The sequence below is a fragment of the Monomorium pharaonis genome, chromosome 4, assembly GCF_013373865.1.
Source record: "Monomorium pharaonis isolate MP-MQ-018 chromosome 4, ASM1337386v2, whole genome shotgun sequence".
NCBI lineage: Eukaryota > Metazoa > Arthropoda > Insecta > Hymenoptera > Formicidae > Monomorium > Monomorium pharaonis.
In genome coordinates, this window is record NC_050470.1 from 25,695,937 (window position 1) to 25,718,742 (window position 22,806).

The 22,806-nt window shown below is 39.2% G+C and overlaps 1 protein-coding gene across 1 annotated transcript in view; it reads left to right on the plus strand.

Moving 5' to 3' along the window:
• Window positions 1-22,806, plus strand: part of LOC105833565 (diacylglycerol O-acyltransferase 1) — a 94,247-nt gene that overhangs the window by 59,319 nt on the left and 12,122 nt on the right. The window contains exons 6-8 of the mRNA XM_012675397.3: window positions 4,946-5,095; window positions 10,738-10,918; window positions 12,761-12,869. Coding sequence (XP_012530851.1) covers window positions 4,946-5,095; window positions 10,738-10,918; window positions 12,761-12,869 — 440 coding nt within the window. The remainder of the gene's footprint in view (window positions 1-4,945; window positions 5,096-10,737; window positions 10,919-12,760; window positions 12,870-22,806) is intronic.

Below are 22,806 nucleotides of genomic sequence, written 5' to 3' on the forward strand. Positions count from 1 at the left end.
AGCTTCTCCAGAGAGCAATAGTGGCCAAATTGAGAATCAATGTATTACGCGAAAAAACGAAGAATACAGCTTCTCGGAAAGGGCGAGTTACCTGCTCCGATAAGATTCCTCGGCGTGTTTCATTGTAGATTGGTACATGTGCGCGCGCGCACGTCTATAAATTCATGCGTAGTTCCATTGTGTTTTCTCTTGAGATACACGCACGATGCTATAAAGAATGAAAGCTAGACGAGTTACGAAGATACTTTAGGAATGTAGTATACGAGACGCTTTCACGCTCATCATCAATCCAGCACAGATTGCGTCGTTTCAACTGATGCGTGAATTTTAATTTAACGATTTTTTTTTTATATATCAGAATATATTTGCATCAGGGTTCGGTAAGTTAACATTTTTTTAACTATATTATGATAATATTAATGATATATAAATATAAAATTAATTTAGTTACGTTATAAATACAAGAATAAAAAACTAACTTATTTAAAAATTGCGTTAGGATTAAATTAAGTTAAATTTTAAAAAAGTTAATTTTGAAAAGTTTATTTATATTTAATTAAAATATACCTTTTTAAAGTTACTCTAAATAATAAAACAATTGCAATATAAATCACCAAATAAGTTTGATATTTTTTTGTAATTTACGCTTAAATAATTGCGCTTAGATAAACTTTTAACTATAAGGAAAGAGTTCATAAATTATTTATGTGTTTTACAAATAACTAATTGAAGTTAAAAATTAACTTGCTTGAAATTAACTTAGTTAAACGGAAAATTATTAACTTTATTATTTAATTTTTAACTTTTTAACTAGTTAGTACCAAACTCTGATTGCATGTATAATGGCGTGCATTGAATCTATATTGTAATGAAATTGATGCTAAGCGACAAAAAGGAAATGAGAAATGTAACGTAGGAGAGAAGAAGAGAGAATATTGCACAGTACAAAATTCTATTAATATTGCATAATTGGTTTGTTAATATTTTTTTAAATATTAATATTTTTGCTAGAAAATTTGATTTGGTATTTGTTGTTTGGCAATTGGATACTTAGCATAATTTTAAAGTTACGATAACATTGTAAAATTTTAACTTATTTTGTTTTATGTCTGAGAAAACTGAAATATATTTACTTCGAATACTTCAAAGATTTTTATTTGTAAAAATCTTTTATGGAGAATTCTTTTATCTGGAATTTTTACATTTTCCGCTTTGTGTTAAGAATGTGGTACTATTCGCATTCCAATATTCGAATGACTTTCTTTTCTTTAAGAATATTTTTAGTATCTTTCTCTTTTGACATATCTTTAACTGTGTTTTTTGCATTGTTGTAATAATTTTATATTGAAATAACAAACAAGCGGTTAAGATAATGATAAATTAACAAATAATTTTTAACTTTAATAATCAGCGAATAATAATATTAATAATAATAATGATATAAAATAATAAACAAAATTTGATTAATATGTGACAAAACCAAGTGGTGGTGCGTTTTATTTAGTCACCGCTGAATCTTAATGCTTAATAAAATTTTTGTGCAAATTTATATACATCTTTTAGTAAAATAATTTTTATTTTCAAATATTCTCTCTTATCTTCCGAGCTATCGCTAAAAATCCGTTCAGTATTTTCTGTTATCTTTCTACTCCATCTCTTGACACGTCTGATGTGAATCGATGCATTTTGATTAGAAACTATTTTTAGGTGCACTTCGGAGCGAAGGTGTCCAAGGTGCTTGAACTTGGCAGACGAGAAAATGTGTCGTCGAGTGTTTCCTCTGCGAGGGGAAGTCTTGATCATTGATCTGGCTCCTTCTTTTATACTTGCCCGGGATAGCGCACGGAAGCGTGCACGATGAAATTCGCCGGGGAATGTTATACCAAGCGCGGTCTCGCTGGAAATTGTGTTTCGCTGTTTGTTCTTCCGTCCGTTCGGGAGCTGACATTAATTTAACCTCGTACGAGGTATGTCTAAAAAGTTCCGCCAACGCGAGCGCGAAACAAAGACAGATGACGTTTGCAGAACTGAATTCTTACCTCGCTGTAGCATTTCATAGCACGTGGTACTTGGAGAGAAAAATAATAATGTCAAATGAAAATGTTCCTTTACAACGCGGACGAATATTAAGCGCGTATTAGCTCTTATAAACACGTAGGTACTCAATAGAATTTTATAAATACCGTGTGTTATTATGGTTTACTCATTATGAAATAACGAAAGGAAGAGAAGGGGAGTAAGTTAACTTTTTTTTTCTTTGAGATAACAAGTAACATTTCGATTTACAATTTTCATATTATTAAGTCTCAAAGCTATTGCTCATAGCGTACCGAGATTTCCCAATTTTCTAACGATATTAAATTATATAATTATTCGAATTAATTTACTTGAAAGTTTTATACCGCGCTTCTTCCCGAGACGATGCTCATAGAGAATAAAGGTCGAATGTGAGAATCGAAAATTGTGGTTTTCGAAGTACGACAATGGTTCACCGATGAGAACTGGCAATTTCTCAGTTCGGCGGACTGCCGTGGAAAATTGAGGAACTATTTTCACGCGTGGTGCCGTCATCCCCATCGCGCATCGATGGTGGCACAATACACCTCCGTCGGTTCGCCTCGACCGTGCAGGATGTATCGGCGAGATAGCCTCGCTCGCCCTGACATTTCGTTGAATTTTTTTTCGCATCAAATGAAATATAGACTCGATACTTTATGGGACACACGCGAATTTAATGATTTTGAAGAGAGTGAGAAGTAATTTTCCGACGATTTTCCATCGGACCTTCGAGAGCCATTCGAAGGATATCTGTCGCACTAAATAACTTTGTGTGAAACGGGGCTCGTAGCTTAGATAAGTCAGCGAGTTTAATTCCGATACTTCTGACGAAGAAACACGTTTTCCTGCCGAAACAGGACAAGCGAGTAGCAATCTTTGAAAAATTACACATTGTTTTTTAGAAGAGGAACAAATATATGGTCTTCAAAAATGAATCTAACGACATATTTAACATAAATACTTTTTTAAACTTTTTAACTCTCTTTTAATTTGACAAGATTCGTGACTTTTGAATATTCAAAGAAAATATCTTTATTTAAGGTTAATAAATTAATGCGATACTTTCATACAAGCTTATTAGGTTTCGTTGATAACAGGACGCCTTCTTATATGAGCTGTTCAAGCTGGATCGTAGTCTCCACCCTGTGGTGGAAGCTATCGTGTCGTTTTGCAACAGATCGTATACGCGACGTATATGCGCGTCACGACATTTGGCAATTACCTCGGCATGTACGAGCACACGATACACGCCGTATGACGTCGCCCGAGCGAATACTCGTGCGGGGGACAAGCCATAAACGGTATAAGCGGCAACGAGCGACGCGCTAAAACGCGTCCCGAGACACATTTCGATTGTCGAACAATCTAATGCATCGGGAGGCAGGCTCCGGAGGGTTCCTGTACACCTTGACGTATCAGAAGGATTCCCGCGTTACCGATATATATATATATACATATGTCGACATCTATAATTTTATTTAATAATAATAAATCGAGGATACGTGCCGTCGTTTTTTCAGCTTTCCATTTTTGCCCGACAGCGGAAAGCGTCAGAGAGAAAAAACGGGAGAGAGAGCTGCGCGAAGGGCGAGGACAGCTCGCGTTGTCGGAATGTACCCTGCAGGACAGCTCCATCTCTCCCTTCTCATTGCCTCGCAGTGTGTCTGAGCTGTTTAGTTAGCACGCCACTGCATCGCCCCCGCGGGGGCGGCAAATACACGCATCGGGGCGCATATTTCGCGGAAACGCTTTGCCGCTTTCGTGCGTTGCCGACGAGCATGTATATACATTAACGAACGATACTATCGCCATATAATATTTGCTTCGGGCTTTCTCGTTTCCCCATTATCGCCGTCGAGCCCCGTCGACGTTGTGGCAGGGGGCTGTCGCTTTCGATCGCTCCAACGATTGTGATTTGCGCCGCCGTCAACGCCGCCGCCAACTGCTACACGCACGACGATCTGTTTATCTGTTATTTTCCTACTCGATAGTCCGCAAACTAATTCGGGCAGAGCGAATGCAGTGTGCGCTCTTATCCTCCCCTCGATCTATCGTCACGACGACGCTTCATTTTCTCTCGGTGTGTTTGCCGAATCCACCTTGTCGCCGAGGAATTAATAGCGCGAATGCGCGACTGTAAATTTCGGCAGCGCCCGCTGCGCGCGTTGGCGCAGGTAAATAAGAGTTAGAACTTATGCGCAGGTAGGTCGGGCGGCGCAAAAGCGAAAGGGCTAGGTGGGACGGTTTTGTAGAAATTATGTCTTTCCGCCTCCCCGGGAAATGCGAAATCTCGCCACCTCGGCAAGATCGGGATAGCTTGGTAGCAGGCGCGATTTAATTAAGATACGAACAATCCGGGACGCGAAGGAGGCCGCGCCGCCGCCGCCGGCACGCTCGATGGAAATATCGGAAAATATGAGGATTGTGCCGGTGCGGCGGCGGCGTCGCGTCGCCTCGCCTCGCCTCTCTCCGTCATCGCGTCTGCAGTTTTCCAACGGCGTGGTTACCGGTACCGCATAATAATAACGGGCATTCCCGGGATCGCGGTGATGATACTCGTCGATAATTAAGTCGCGGCCCGCCGCCGCGGGCCTCGCTGAAAGATCTGTTTGCGATCTGTTAAACGCAGCCGTGCACACGGAAGTGAGAAATTTCGAGTGGCGATCGATCGACGACCGCCATGTAGTACCGCGCGTATATATCCGCGAGAAGAAGAAAAAAAAAAGAGAGAAACGCATCTACGCATCCGTAATTTTAATGAGATTCATTTGCGAATAGCGAAATACGTGCGCACGCATGAAAAACAGGGGAGAATAAAAATATTAACTTTACGATTCCTGAAACAGTTTACTTTTAATGCTAACTATTTTACGGTTTGTTGTTTCAGTTGGCGCGATGTACGTGTGTATGCTGTACGCGATACTCTTTTTGAAGCTATGGTCGTACGTACAAGTAAACATGTGGTGCCGCTTGAGCAACCGACAGAAAACCACGCAGGGCAGAATGAGACGTCAGCTGTCTTGCAATAATCTTCAGTGTAAGTATAAAACAATGCGGCAATACGATGTCTTCACGTAGATTATTAATACTTTGTGTACGCTCTGTAAATTTTTTTCCTTTATACAATTAATTAAGCACTGCAATTACATCAATTTACACAATTTATATGCACAGGAAAAAAATGTAATATAGCCAATAACATATGTGATTGCGGGCTGCCAACTACATAAAATATTCAATACAATAATATTTGCTATTAATGCAAGTACAATGTTGATACTGCAATAGCATATATTATCGTATTGAGTATATCTGTTGGCAGTCCGCAATAACATATCTTATTGAATATATTACTTTTTTTTCAGTATACAATTTTTTAAAAATAAATAGATTCTACAAATACTTTCTTGAAAAAGTGTTAAAGTATATGTAAGAAAGAGTCACTGAAGAATTCTTCTTATATTTGTAAATATGAAAATTGACTCAGAAAAGTGTCGCATTAACGCGTGTACAGAGTGTTAACATTATTAACACGATATTATTGTTCCATGTATTTTATGCATATTTGTCATATAATAATTAATATGATGTTTAATATGCAGCATATACGCGATGCGACGACACAATTCAATGTTTATTTTTTGAAACGAGTAAACCTCCCCAAAAAAGAAAAAAAAACGAAATATTTTCATTGTCGCATACTCAGTTTATGATTTATTTTATGTGTACTATCCGCGCGCGATTCGCTACCAAAACTAAAAATGGCCGCGAGAATATATCATTTCCGACGCACGAGTGACTATTTTTTACGTAGCGCGTTGCACTCCGTGTTTTTTTTTTTTTTACGATATTACGACACTATAATACGTCTCATCGATGCTGTTCGAGTCACAACGTAACGGATTTCCGCTCTGGATGGAAGCCGACCGGCGTAAATCTTCATCGTTACACGCGTCGATGTGCATATGCGCTTACAGGGTAATGTGCACATCCAAATAGTGCAAACACGTCCTACGAATCGGTAATCCACTGCACTCGCGGTATTTGCCCATTCCTGAAGGTGCGTCGCGGCGTACCGCACACGTGTATGCGATCCGCTCACGTATGTGTGTATCTCATTGTATAAGAGTACGCCTCCGCCTAGCATGTACACGCATACGTGATAGTGAAGGGAAAATAATTTCCACCCAATTTAAACTCTGCCGATCGGACGTGCCTATGTTTCCTGTGTCGGATACGCCGCGGTATATCGATTATTCCGGCCTGACCGGCGAAGTCAAATTATACGGTCTTTCCCCCAATAAACTCGCTCACCGCGCGCGCGGTATTAACCCTTCCTCCCCCCCCTCTCCCTCCTCTCCGGTCCTCCCTCCGCGGCGATAGGGTAAAACATCGGTGCGTTTGCAGTTTTAATCATGATTGCGCGATCGTTCCACACACCGTGACAGAGTTGATTGGTGCGCCATATTGATCGTTATGGATTCGCATTCAGGCGAATGCGTGATGATTTATACGATGAAATTTGATTTACACAATTCTGTAACCTGAAAGAATCGCCAAGAATGCACGCACGAGCCATTAAAACGAGGGGACCATTTGAAATTGTCGTGATTTTCTATTTACCTTATTCCAAGTGACTCCGGGAGAATTATATATTGTTTGTTGCACTTTCGAGCACGAGAGAAGGCAATTCTGAGGGGCCTTGCGTGCGCATGTGCTGCAGCCGATTACAAAAATACGAGCGCGCGATAAGCAAGGTATTCACGCTTCATCGGAGCGAGAATTTTTCGCGAGGCGATGAACAATTTCCAACTTTCCTGTAGATTTGGCGCTCGCCGGCGTTTCAGGGTCTCCCCACGCTACGTTTCGCACCGAAAATTAAGATGGATATTTCCCCCGATATGGACATCGGCGTATTCGCATTCGGAGCGGCGTTTCCCTCGCAGCTAATTAGCCCGTTATCCGCTCGACCGACTCGCGTCGTTCTCTCCGCCGAAGAGAGAGAGAGAGCGTTCTAATTACGGTGCAAAAAGTGATGTAGTTTGATATAATTATCGAAACCCTCCCGTCCTGCGCGGGTTCGGGCGACACCTCGACGCTCGCCGGGCTCATCACGAGGCGACGCGATGGCGACCGGCCGATCGATCGATAGACAAATGCAATCGACAAAAGCCCGCCTCGGGACTCCGTTATTACGACCACGAGCTCGTGTAATCTAGCGCGCGCATGGACGCCGTGTAATTTTCGCCCTCTCCACCTAGCCCGAACTCCTACGGTCGTATTATTACGTCCTGTAATGACGACGTACTAGAACCAGCGGCGGAGCCTGTAACATAGAACCGTACGTGTATCGCGAAGGTGGTGCACCCTTCGCGTTTTTGTTCGTCACGGCTCGATCGATCATGCAAGAAATGAAGCTTCTCACGGTCCGTCGTCGACCCCAGGAAGAAGCCAACAGCATTTCCATTTCTAGCGCTTATGTAAAGTGGAGACCGCATGTTTCAAAATCTTATTTAACACGTATTATGTTTTCATAAATGTATACTTGTATACTTCAAATAATAACGTAAGAAGTTTTCTCTAGCCGAGATCAAGCCGAGATTATTTCAGTAATAATATATAGTAGGTAATAACATTTTAAGTGCTAAATGAGATAAATTTGTGTTCTAGTTCAATGATTGGATGTTTAAGTCAAGTGCTCCATTTGCAGAGCTGATAAACCAAATTGAAATAAATGGAAAGATATCACTTAATTTTAAGCTTAATTATACTTGATTTTATCTAAAAGTAGATGTCGATGTCATCTTAGATCCGCGTGCCGTCGAGGACGCGAGACAATTTACGAGTCTGCAGGATTGCGTGGTCAAAGATCGCAGGCAATCGCATCGATTGGCGAAAGCGTCTTCTTCCTCCTCCTCTTCTTCTTCTTCGGTGGCGTCGGTGCTTAATTTGTGAGACTTCTCGTACGAGCGGCGCGTCCTCGTAAGGATGCTGCCTCTTCTGCCCTTCGATATCGATTTCTTTTTTCGCCGTTCTTCGCCCACCGTGCCGGTTTCGAGATATATGAACGAGGGTGGTCTTAAGCACGAGGCATCCCTTGGCACAAAGACGAAATTACGTCGGCCCTCGAGACGCCCTCGGGCTGAGATTGAAAAAAATAGAAATTACACCCGTCGCGAACGGAAGCCCGCACGATCCGGGCCGCGTCCCCATGAGATTTAACCCCCTCCGACGGCTGAGATCCCTAACCTTCTTCCATTCTTCTGTGGCTATCCACGGACGTGATAGGAGCCACTAAGGAGATTCTGAGAGCGAAGATAGGCGGATCTTAGGCAACGCAGAACGCGAGGTTGGCCCTCGGTCAACGTAAAAAATCTTGCGCACTTTTTATTTTTTATTTTTTTACTGAATATTTTCTTTTATCCTAATAAATTGTTTGAAAAAAAAAAAACTTAAAAAAATAAGATTTATTTGAAAATACAAATATTATATATGTTATACGTACAATATTTTAAATATATAATACGTTTAAGTTTGTACAAAATATTTGTAGCAACAATTATGATAACAAAATGTGATCTGACGTGTGATTCAACATTTGAAGATATTTGATTACTCTGTAGATAGTTCTGGTTTATACAGATACATATACAATGTATAACTATTGTTGTGCGTCGTTAATGGTACGGCAGTCTAATATATAAAGCCTTATGCAGCTGAGTCACCTCTCAGAGCCACACTGTGAGATAAGGAACGTCATGCCGTGTCAAGAATATGTCAACGAACGTCGAGGCAAAGTCTGCCTCGCTATAAACAAAGGAACACTTCCACAGAAATATCCTGGAATATCCTGTCGACTGTTTCGTTAACATAATTACTAAACCAAATGAATTAGGTGGCGCTAAGAATAAATAAACTCGATTATATCTTACGCTGAAAATATGGTTATAACATAAAATAGAATTTAATTGACTTAACATTCAATCAAATGTAAAAATATCTGAAATTGTTTTTATTTATTGGAAATGAAAAGCTTTTTACTCAATGATCATTACGTAGCATAATTAAAAGCTGAGCAATATAAACAGTTATAATTTACAATTTTGCGTGTAAATGAAAATTTGTAAAAGATTGGAGCATTTGTATAATTGATCAACTGAAAATGCTCCGAATAAATAGTGCGAATCGAATTGCAGGGAATGGTTTTTCATTAATAATCCGCTGGTAAAAGGTTTTCTAACCAAAGATCACAGGCTTGATCAAACGTATTTATATGGAATATTAACAAATCATTAAACCGTTTCCGAATACTTCTGCGTGATTGTGCACGTTCGTTAATTTTATGTATTTGACCGTTCTTCGAAATAACATTGCAATTTCGTTATTACTATTGGCAAATATATGCGAATCACGATGTGTTTCGTTCAAGATCTTTTTACTCCGTAATTATTTGTAATTTTCCTGTAATTATTTTTATATAGGAATGCAAACGTGTGTAACGTAATTACTATAATATAGATATGAAAATGTATCGTCTAGTATATATCTACAATTATTGGCGATTACAATTCTTCTCTGTATTGTTTTTTTTATATCGCAAACAAAAACTCGGAGAATTTACGATTTTCCGTAAATAATTGTACAGACAACTGACGTGTGTTGCGATGTTTTGCTGGCAATTTTGCCGTAACAGAAGCTTCGTCTTCTCGCATGACGACGGATCCTGAACTGGAAAGAAAAGCAGGGAAAGCTACGTTTAGATCGGATGGAGGGTGAGTGAGAGAGAAAAGAGCGGGACGTGACAAAGTAAAAAGGGGTCGCGAGGAATTTAATTTGGTCGAATTCTTCTACATTTATTACGAGGAGATCGCGGAACGACGCCTGGAAAGTCGTACGTCGACATGGACGTCGATCGACGTCGCGGGCCGCGACTGGTACAACTCTGAGCGTCGCGACGCCAGTCCGGGACGCTGTCGAGTACGGGCGGCGAGGCAGCGCGGCACCCGGCGCAACCCCGGGCTTATTTGAATTCCAGATTGGATTATTCATCGGATTTGGATAATTGAGGGGATTCTATCAGTTACTGGTTCGAGACGTCGGGGTGGGATTAGACGCGCAGATGGAAATCCGCGCGCCTAGCGCAACGCCGAGAAATTCTGAGGTTTCCGGCCGAACGGATCGCGCGAGCGAATCAGTTTCGTTGCTTAAGGAGTGAGCCTGAGAGACTCACTAGCGATTGTACAAAGAGAGAACTACAACCATGAAACTCCTAGGAGAATTCTCTAGAAGCTTTCACTTTAATTTTACACGGATTGCGATCGAGCGAGCATTTAAAAAGTTAATATTGCGAACTTTCATTTCTGCAAGATATATAGAATGTTTTAAAATGAATATATAGAATAAATTTAATTTTCATGTTTTCATCTTTGAACTTTTCCTTCAGAAGTAAAAATTTCGAATAAAATCTTTTATGCTGCCCATTTGCCGGATCTTGTATTTTTAAAATATCATTTTGCGACTGCGTGCCTATTTACGAATGGCAATTCCCTTAATGAAAAAAAAGTATTAAAAGAATATTTGTTCTTTACAACATTGCAGATTATTTAATTAATTTTTGATTTTACCGTAATAACAGTAAAATTGAGGCTAGCTAATAAAAATACGCTCTTTCTGTTGCAGCTTCCGGTATTCAACAGAGTGCACATGATACCACCGTCTTTGAGCACGAAGTAAACGACTGCGAAAATGCGTTAGTACAATATCCTGACAATCTAAACTTCGGCGATCTTTATTATTACATATTAGCGCCTACTTTGTGCTACGAACTGAATTTCCCCAGAACGCAGCGGATCCGAAAGAGGTGAGTGAACTTAACTCGTAATTTTTGTACTTTAGCGTCGAGCTATTTGTGATTTCTATTAGAAAACGAAGATTTCCAACTTTGGTATGTTTTTCACGATAAGATTATATAGATTGTTTACCATCATGAAACTGTTTTAAGAGCGGTAATGGAAACAGAAATATCTTCCTTAATCATTACATGAAAACTTTTCTGTCCCGGTCGGAATTGACTGCGGTATTTTGAACTTGTGGATTTTAGTTGAGAGGAAACAAGAGCAGCTTTCTATACAAATATTTTAAAGAATGGTTCAATCAAATTTTTAGTATTTTCAAATGGATTTTTTTTTATTTGACCCTTTTGAAGTGACATATTGTTGTTACGATTTACACGTGTCTCGAAAATACCACCAAGTTTACTTCGATCGGAAAACGAGTCAAGTGGAAACTTGATATTGTCTGAGTTCGGTCGCGCGAGCGCATACATTGCGTGAGGTGTATAAATCCGTGTTTGCTCTCAGATTTCTTGTATAGATTTCGCCATGGCATATCCCCGCGATTCTCTCTCACGTCTTATTTTCTTTTCGTAAAGAATGTCAACAAATGTCGAAGTCGTTGGTTTACGAAACTCAGATTCTAGCGAATGAATTCTGTTCTGAGAAGAAAATTTTGAGGAGGAAGGGAATTTTTACTTTGTCCGATTTTATCGAGAACATGAATTATTCGTGCGAGTCGAAATTGGACGAAGCTCCCGTAAGAATCTATTTTAGAATTCTACTCGTTTGAGAAATTTGAATTTATTTTTGATGCGCCATTTGTGAATAATAATTTAATCACAGGAATGTACGCAAGGAATTTTTATGAACAGAGAGATTCTTTGCTGATTCCTAATTTTAATGCATATAATATGTTTAATAACGGTGTTATAATATTGAAAGTAATGTACATGTAAATTAATTAATAAAACGTTAATTATTACAGAATATTTTAATAAGGAATTTAACATTAAATATCTTCATAAATAACTGATGTATTGTATGCGTATTAAATTTGTAATCTGGATTACCCATTTAATATTATGTTAATTAATAACACATTCTGAATACTATATCTTGAAAGTGTATACGTGATATTTGTTGATAAATCAGATTTAACAAATTGTATAATTATATTCTTTTCTTCATTTTTGTTTCTTTTGGTTGCAATCGTCATTTGTATCGTTTACATTGTGCGCTTTCGCCTTCGTCGTTCGTGCAGCCGCGTTCGTCGAAAAGTGCATCCAGACTTTAGTTGTCGCCGGCAGTTTGCCGAAAACGAAACTCGCGCGGACGACGTGCCGTCGAATGGAAATGTCGTTTCACGCGATAGCACTCAAAAGTCGTATTTCCGATTTTTCGAGAAGCGGTTTATGGTCGAGAGAGCGGCTGGGAGGATAACGAGAACGGGGGTGGAAATTCATGGGGCTGGCCGGAAATCGGTTTGCGCGTCGATAAAATCTGAGAGCAAATAGATGTGTACCAGTATAATGATCAATGTAATAGAATCACGTGGAAGCGAATTAGTTTGGACGGTCGATAAATCCGATAAAAGATATATCTTCCCGTTTCACTGTAATATACGTCGGGGGATATACATTCAGTTGTCAAAAGACAAAAGTGTTACTTTTTTTTTTAATCAGAACAGTATATTCTATTGTTCAAATGTACAGTTTAGAATTACAAGTACAATATATATGTAATTTTGCGTTTAAAGTTTATACTTTATTAAAATGAAATATTATTATTGACAATTTTATTTAAAATTATTATGTTAATTTTAAAATGTCTTGTACATTTCTATTTAATTTATTTAATATAATTTACAGATTCCTTATAAAACGAATATTGGAAGTCCTCGTAGGATGTCAAGTGGTGATGTCGCTTTTCCAACAGTGGATGATACCTTCTGTAAAAAACTCATTAATTCCATTCAGCGTAAGTAATTTGAATTGCATTATTATGCCATTTTCATACAGCGCTCTGCTCTGACTTCTAAATCGATTGGCTCCGCGATGAAAATATTATTTTATATCTTAGAAAATCTTTCCGATAATAATCAATTTTGCGTGCAGCGCAATGCGCACATCGTTCGCCTTATTATCAGCATATCCTCATACAATGTAAGTAATGCTCTATAGATGTTTCGGACGATATCTCCTGCTTTATTATGAAAGCTAATTATTTATCGCGCTGGTCATAAATAAGTCGGGCTAACCACGAGAGCGAAACAGTTGGTAAGATAGGGGCCGAGAGACGAGCAGAAGTGTAATTTGGTTTCGCCAAATAGGTACGATCAATCTTTCGAGTAATACTCCCGCCCGGAAATTCGATACACACAAATATACGGGAAATTCTGCACTACCCTGAACAAACAGGTATTCCCGCGCTACCGAATTCCCTCGCGATAAAACACGCAGGAAAAAGGGAGCTGTCGCATACGCCGCAGTCGCAGTAATATTGTTGCAAGTTACACCTGTAGGCAATATATCCGTCTGTGACATAACGTTGCATAATATCACGAGCATGATGTAAATTGTATTTCTTAAAATGCTAAACAGATGCGAATGGTAGGAACCTAAGGGTTTCAGCGACACGTACAAAGTATATTTTTTTTATCGCTTATACTCGCCCGAAGGTAGTAGCAGATATATTTCACAATGTTAATAACTTCGTCGCGAGAACTCGCGCGGTGTCTATATCCGTCGCGACAACAAAACATTTACGGCGGAAACGGTATATAGCCAATTTATTTTCGTGACGGCACGGTGGCGGTCCCAATAAAAATAAGCGAAAGTAGAAAGAAACGAAGGATGCATCAGCGGCATGTCGTTTTACCCGTTTGCATCGCAATAATGCTCCGAGGCACACGCCATCAGGTTTTATCTCACACGGAGTTAAATCCTCCACCTTGATTTGGCAGTTATATTTAATGCCTCGGGAGGATGACGCGAGCGATATTTTTGCTGCAAATATTCCGCGCTTCCACTTGCACACCGAGCGACGTCTCGTCGTCGGTGTGCTAAAGGTTAAATGCATTCGCAAAATCTACAATTATCATCGGTTATTTATTGCGAGCTTCGTCGCAATTTCAACGACGTCCTAATTTTGGTCAAATATCTCGGATTAAATCTTCAACGCTCCAATATTCGGACGCAAAATTGACTGTAGCGGCGAGCTTACCTGTAATAATCATTTTCTTTTCAATAATAAAATGGCAATCAGATTGAAATATTTTCTCATTATTCCAAACAATATATAAGTTACATGATAAATTATTTAACACATGTCACACTGAACAACACAAATTCTTTTTCTCTCTTTCTCTCTTTCTCCCTTTCTCATATTCTGAAATATGAATTTTTATTACATTTTTCTATAAAGACAGATAATGAAAATGTGGCATATCCCAAATTAATTTAATAATAATCCAAAAAATCCATCCGCGCCAAGAGGCAATTAATTAGCCAATCATTAATCGCTACCGACGTGTAATAAACGAACCGCTTAATTAAATAAGCCGTATCGAATGGGAGTCACAGGAAGGGGGCATTTTGAAGCACTAATTACAGGAGTATGAAGGGTGCGTAATTTGATACATGTATATTTTTTAATCTCGTTCGGATAGCTTTGATCGCACGGTAATGTGGGGTATGTGAATGCGCCGCAATGACGGGAATTTTGTGTTGTATGTTCGTGTGAGACCCATATGTTTAAATGGGACTTTTTACGTGGCTGAGCTTAACCGCAGCTAATCCGCAGGCGTTCGCGGTTCATCAGCGGCCATATTTAGTACATAATGCTATCGAAAATCCGGATCTTGCTATCGATCTGTTAGAGCTACTAATAATTCAGCCATTCATGTTAATTCCGAGTGCACTGTTTCGATAAAATTACAAAAAAACTTCAGTGCGCACAAATACGACCCGCCCGATAAAACGGAGTCGATGATATTTGCTGTATGTTTACTACCATTTCTTTTATCGGGAATTGATATAGAAACTGTGGGAGCACAAATGGAAAGACAATTAATTTTTGATTAAATTTAATCAATCCAGGGCACTTTCCGATTCGCAATCATTTGTGCAAATAATATAACAAAACAAGTTAACAAAGCACGAATCACAACAACAAATAAATGTAACGCTTAAAGCATATTCAGAAATTCCAATTTTAGCTTTCTGCATGATTAAAAATTAATTAAGGTGTTTCACACACATTCCGTATAATTAAAAGAGCTGTAATAAAACAACCGATATATACAAACACAGTGTCAATCACGTTTCCATCTGCTAGTCTGTACAAATAGTCTGTATAATTAGCAAGCAGAATATATATATATTTTTTTTAACTAAAACACGTTATCATTATCGGAGAGCAATCTCTTTGAAGTGCTATCATTACGGTCTAGTCTACGTAATTGCGTATTATTTACAGTCGGATGCACTGTTGAGGAGCTTTACGAAAATGGTAGCTGTCCCTTTCCATAACGGCGTTAATCTCCATATTCGCGATTAGGCAGTCCAACGGCGCACGTTTCCTCCTTAACGTCCTCCCTTCGTTGCGTTCGGGTCTTCATCTCGCGCTTAGGATTATTAAGCATTTCAATCGTCTCCGAGATTCGGGATCGACGCGAGCCACTCATTGGGGAAACCGGTCCTGGGAATCCAGCCGCATGATTTCGCGCCGCGGACAAATTGCTTCTGCAAATCGTTCGACGCCCTCCCCGCCTTCACCATCGTGCACCTTCCATTTCCCAAAGAGATTCGAAGGAAACGCTATGCCCGGACGCACGCTGGAAATACCGCGTGGAAAAACCGAGGCGACGGCGGCGGAGTTTCCTCCCGCCTTCTCTCGCCCACTCCCGCGCGCGACGGTGGCATTCGAGATCGCGGTATCGACCGAACGCAAAGTAATTGCCACTGCTGTTAGTTGCAAAAGAGGGGAGTTAATACCATGGGGGCCGGACGACAAACTATCCCCTTCGACCGTTTCGATCCTCGTTCTCCGGCTCCGATCGTTTCTCGCGCCCGTTCCGCGCGCCATTCTTTCTTCTCGTTCGACGACAAATTGGATCTGATAATTGCGCGTCGCGACTACGACAGTCACGTCGTCGATCGAGCGTCCAGCTGGCGATGAGAGACGGCGTTCGCTCTTCCCTCGATTTACCTTGGCGTGGTCTATCACTGTCGTTCGACGTGGATATTGCCGGGGGAGCAGGGAGGAACGGAGGAAAGGGACGTGAAACGAGAGAGTGATCGTGAGATTAAGAAATCTACGTGGATATTGCTTCAGCCGGATCGCGGAGGAAGAAAATTGATAACTGCGGATGATGCTTGTCGGGAGGGTAATCATTTTTTACTGGCGTGCCACCAGCTCCAGGCTGAGCCTCGTTATTCTTACGGGGCGGAATGAATGGATAAGAAGGCCGGCACGCGGGCCGCGCCGCGCGCGACCGGAAATCCTCCCGATTTCCTCTGGCAAGTGGGCGATTAACCCCTCCAGCGCTGAAAAATCCATCGCGCCGCGTTTGCTTAGTGACAGTCGGCGCTTCTGCACGAACAATTTTTGCGAATAATATCGCCCGCTTCAACTACGCTAAATGTATAACTGTCTCTCATTTTACTTTTGCCGTCTTCGTTTTTACATTGTGCCCTGATTTCGTTTTGATCTTTTTTTTACTTTTGCTAGCGGCTTTTATAGATTTGTTTAATGTCGTAAATGCGATCTGTCATGCAATTCAACAACGCCGAGTATCACGAATAATTTTTACGTCACGGAAATGCAAAAAAAAAACTACCGGTTCTTATTGCGGCCTTTGTCTTTAGAATTGTGTGGCATTTTGCTTTACGGATCGATTGAGGGATCGAGGAGTGGCAGAGAGGGTGCATTGTACTTTGGGCTTATCGGCTCACGGCATACTGCAGCTTAAAGGGATGAGCGTTTAAAGGATTTTCGGGAGTGCGTCGAAAGTGGTTACTGCCTCGAGAAGCATGTGGCTTTATAGTTCCGACGGAACATATGGAACGTATGAAATGTCGTATCGATTTTCTAATCTCACTACGCCCTTATATATGTACATATATAATTTTCATTACATAAATATATGTAATGCATAGATAATTTTAATTGTGTGGATAAAAGGGAGAAAAGAAGAAGATAACGTTCTTCAAAAAATGCAATTTTTCGAAAAAGAAACTTTTACAGAAAATTGTATGAAACACAAACTGTTGATTTTAGAGAAGTCTTATTTCTTTGCAAATTTGGTGCTCTCTTAACTCTTTATTTTTGTCGCGTATCAAATCTCACTAAGATGCGAGGGTCAAGGAGCGACGAATCGGGGAAAAGCTGCACGGCATGCACGACGTTCGCACATTGCTCGCTTTTCCTTCCGTCGGCAGGATTCCAGATACTTGACCAACGTTGTCGAGGCGAAATTCGCGGAATACCAGAAGCCGACCGTACCTCCTTGTATCGAAGTCGCCGATATGCGTTCGCCGGTCGGACGGACGGAGGTCCCCCGCTCCGAGTTATGACGCTGCAAAAATTCTTCCGATCGGCCGCGATAGGCAGGGTGATAAGAGAAACGCCGTTGAGGGGACAGTTAACAAGTAAAATCGCTGGTGAGAGTGCACGTGACTCGAGGAATCGGATGTTCAGCGATCTCGCGTACTTTTGCACGTTCTTCCTTTGGGCTTCGAAGAGCTCAAATTCGTACGGGCGCGTTTCATTTTAATTTAATCTTCTTTGTCAACTTCAGTATATTAAATTCTATGAATTTTATACTTCTTTGACTAATATTTTTCTTGCATTTTCCTTAAAATTTGTATCTACATAGAAACTTTGGAATTTTAATACTATATAATCCATTTTCGACTAACTACATCGTCGGATCCAGACTCCAGTGTTGTTCCAAAGTAGTTTGGAAATCCGCTCGCTGGACGTTATTACAACCGTCCGCTTAACGTGTAACGACGAACGTGCTCTCTAAAAGACCGAAAAGTGAGGTGAAGTTTTATTGCCAGCGTATCTTTGTCGAGACGAAGAATCTAGACGGGTATTTCTTCGACTTTTAACTGGCGGCGAAAAGCGGATGCGAGTCGTACTTGGAATATCTTGCAGAAACATTTCAATTTTGCAGCGTTCGTGATCAAACAGCACACGAAGGAACTGAGATCTTTGTAAGGAAAGAGACTCAATCGTCTTGGACTTTCGTGAGAATCATTCCCCACGAGCAAGTTATTGTTTTATTTTTTTCTTGGCTTGTTTGTCGTGTCAGATAGAGAGAGAAAGAGAAAGAAGGGAGGGAGGGAGGGAGGGGGGGGGACGGGTACTGCAGGCGATATTTATTCGACTGCTAACTGGCACCAGAAGACGTTACTAGAGAATAGCGAAGGTTGTCCGCGGAACTCTCTTTTTGCCGGCGCTCCGGCACGAAACACTTAAGACCATGTCGAGTGCCTTTTAATCCTATTTGTCTTCCGCGCTGCGCTCCAGTAGCGTAGTCTGAAAGTGCGACTCTGGAAGTTGTCAGATCGAAGTAAATATTTTGGTTGTCTCCGGAAAGGAGTCGAGTTGAATTCTAGGCATAACTCCGGACGTTAATTCGCCGAAAAACAGGCTTATTGCATAATGGCCGTAAGAACGCGGCGGAAATTTATTTAACGTCATATTAACACTATTAAAGTTATATTAAATATATTAAAAGCATTATTCAAGTTATTCTCTATATCTTCAACAAATATTCTGAGATGCACATATTTAATATTAAATACAATCAAATTTTATTCTTTGAAGAGTGAAAGTATCAGTGTCCAAGTAAATGCTTGGTTAAACATAGAGAGAGAAAAAAAGAAAGAGAGGAAGAAATTGTATCCATTTATCTATTATATCTATTTTATATAGTATGTATTTTAACTGATTATTATAATTTATAATATCTAAGTCTCTTGTAACAATAATTTATATACAGTAAGTATATGGAAAGACTAAAAAATTTAAAAATTTAATTGAATACAGATCTGAAAATAATTTTGTTAGATAATCAAGATATTTATATACAAAAAGCTCAAGCTAATTACTAAAATGTCAAAACTCTTTGTTATATCGCTTATCATTCTTGAATTCTTTCAGACCAAACTGTTTTAATTATTTTGATAATTAAACAACAAAAATATTTTTTAAAATCTGTATTCAGTTAAATGTTCAGATACTTCAACAGAATTGTTTTTTTCTATGTAATATTCTTTAATATCATTTCGACTGTCATCAAAGTTTCTGTTTTTATTAAGAACATCACTGATATTGAAATAATGATGTGAAAAACTTACCGATTTTCTCGCGAATCTCCTGCATTGTTTAGCATCTACCTCCCTCGTAAAATCTACCAATAAGAATCTATCAACGTGCGTGCATGATGAAGGAGCGGCCCTTCGATCAAAGAGGTGGCACGATGTCTACATAAGTACCTCTCGTTCGCCACACCATTGTCGACTGATCGGGATTCAATCCGACTGGAGCGAATTTCTAGTATCTCGAGGACTCTTCTCGGCAGCGGGACAAGATGTTCGCGGATGCAAAGCCGTAAATCTCTCGGCGCTAATTGAAACGACGACGCGCGAAGGAAACGACCGGCGGCGATGAGGGGATGGGATGAGGTCGCTTCGTTTCCTCGACAGCACGATGGCAAGGAAATTTTTTCTCGCTTTTCCCTTTCCTCCCCGCGTTTATTTCCTTCTTTTTTTTCATCTTTTCTTGGATTCCGAAGTTCCGCAATGTATATAATATTTGTTGAAGTGCCACGAGCAGCGTTCGATTTCATACCGCTGTGAAAAGGATGACAACGCTCGGCGGTATCACCGTCGAATAAAGATGACGGGTGAAAGGGTTGAAGGGGGGTGCTGCGAAAACGAGAAATTTGCATCAATGCATTGTAATTTTTGCGCGGTTTTAAATCTATTGGCAAATATCTCCTCACGTTTAACGTATTTCTTACTAATTGTACTTTATTTAGCTCTATATATATTTACATATATATTGGCAAATTTTTTTGCAGTAGTGGTGTGTTTAATTTATTATTATGGGTACATCTGAAAATTTCTATTAAAAAATGTATTGTGTTTCTTACGACATGTATGAGAATCACAATGCTTGGTTGGAAAGTACTCTATTTTCTTCTCGCGCGGGACTTTACATTTCATTCAAACAGCAATGCTTTGATCGTCCGCGTTGCACAAACGCAGCGGAAACAGGATGGATAAAGAGAACGAAAAAGAAATGAAATAGAAGAAAGAAAAGAGAGAAATGTGGCTCGGATATCTACGTGAGACGTCTCGGACGTGATCGTCCGGAGGAAAATCTACCCCGCTTTTATTTTCGATTTCTTGAATGCCCCCTTCACTTTCCCTTTCTTTCGTTTGCATCTCGAGTGCTGCTAGCTGCTATTCATTCGCGAAGACTCTCTCGAACTACCGAGCACTCTCGCAACTTTGGTCGGAATGCAATCATTTGGCATGCCGTGATTTCATTAGAATACAAATTCAACTAGATCATTTCTCCCTCCGTTGCACCTATGTAAGCGATTTTATAGATAATGGCGCTTAAAATTGTTTTCATTAACGACTTTCACTCTTGTTTTTGCATCTTCTAAATCCTGCTTACCGTATTCTCTTAAAAAGCCTCTTTTAATTGTTCAATTACACGTAGGAAGACGTGTTTTATAGGAGAAGCGCGGTGTAAGCCGCTTGCTCGCCACTTGCCCCTGGTTGTAATTATCAGGCCGCGTAACGTATCGTGCCTCATTAAACCGGGTTGTAAAGTTGGCGCTAAGGAAACATGAAATTCTCGTTGGGACAACTTGTTGCTGTCGTAAAAAAATCATTTTCTTCGGGATGTAAGCGTTTGTTTACGATATAGTCTTTAAACTTTAGTGCCGCTCGCTTGAATCACGTTCTTTCAAGCCGATAATTCGCCGCAATTAATTTCCAAACTCTTCTACACGGAAAGTACGTGAAGTATCTAAAAATTCAGCTAGATACAAATTTTAAAATAGTTTCGTTGGACTACCAGAATAATTATGAAAGACTTAATATTGTTCAATTACGTGTAACATTACGTGAACAATTATGTTTCGAGCATGATGAGCGATTTTGCAGAAAGTTTTAACAAATTCTGGAACTCAACTTGATATCTTATATATAATTCTATTTTTGGGAATATAACAAAAATTATTTTTTAGATGTATCCCACGAAAGTTTTAAGAACTTTAACAAAACTATTCTTTCCGAGTACTTATGACAATAAAACATTAATTGAATGCGTCGTCTATTGACAGTGTGCAAGCCGATAGAATTTGCAGTTACGTTAATTGTTTGATATGTTACACTAACTTGCGGATTACTAGATAATAGTATCACACTATAGTTTTTGCCGTATTTTGTTTATTCCGTTGCAACAGCGACAAACGCGAGCAATTTAATTAACATTATGATATTGTCACGGCGCGTGTGCTGCAGAATATTATCTGTAATAACGGCAATACGTCACGATAATTGCAATTAGCATGATCCAGTTGCGTGTGTTTCATTGTCGTATTAAATCTGTTATTTGCTGACAAATTGAGAAGCAAAATGTGCTATTGCGACTTTTAATTTATTAAATATTTAATTAATTTTTAGTATTTTTGCACATTACATATTAATTAGTGAAAATGTGATTGTGTTTAGAAAATTAAATAGAGAATAATAACAAAAAATTATGGCAGGAAATATTATTAATTTAAATTTAAATACATTGAAGGAAAAACTTGTTTAAATATGCATTAAAGTATATAGTTTGCTAAATGAAATATTTCGGCACTCGCGACTTCCCTTTACAATCTACAAAGAGATGCCACTGTTTAAGGAGGAATGTGGGCATTGGCGCGTGCATACACGCATAGTAATGATGTGTTGAAGTTGCGGGGAAGCTCTGAAGGTATTTATTTGCAAACCTGGTATACAAGCGCGGCTGGCTGGCTGTTGTAGTATTCGGAGGGACCTCTCGACAACCGCCACTTAAGCGAAACGCCGGAGGGACGGCTTCCTTCCCTCGTGTTCAATTAGCGCTGTGCACGAAATATCAATTCCATCGGCGGGAAGCTCCTCATTCGACATAGACCGAGTATAAATCTATATCGGGGAAAGGAGACATTCGAGTGTCTTTGCCCAATGGAGGAGTTATTGTTAAATTAAGTTAAAAGTTTGTTGTTTAATTTAATAATATGTTATAAGTACACTAACAACATTTGGATCTCTGTTAAACTTTGTTGATTAATTCTACTGTTCAATTGGATTAGCATATTAAATTTGATCATGTCTGACACGTGAAATTCTGTTTTCGATAAATATATATCATCCCAATTTGGACAATGATATATATAAGAATGAACGAATATTATTATTTATTGTATTGAAACATAAATGAATCCGACAAATTTGTTGTTAATTGACTTTTCAAAAATAAAAATTTTAGCATTAAATATAATATAACAATAAATAAGTAACTGTGTGCGATCGGATATGTTAAAGAGAACTAAACTATATAAATTTAAATTACGTATATTTTAAGTGACATTAAATTTAATTTTAGAAATTAATGCAGTTGAACCGAAATACTTTAAAATAATACAAAATTTACAACATTGAGAGGAGCAAGGATTAATTTTTGAGATTTTATTAAAAGTATTTATTAATAACCGGATTAAATATATAACGATTTAATTATCGAATTATATTTTTAATAGTTTTCTATACATTTTATATAAAAACGCTTTTAATTTTAATCGCGTTCTTATTCTTGATTGATGCAGTTTTCGAAGAGCTATCAATGTTGCGTA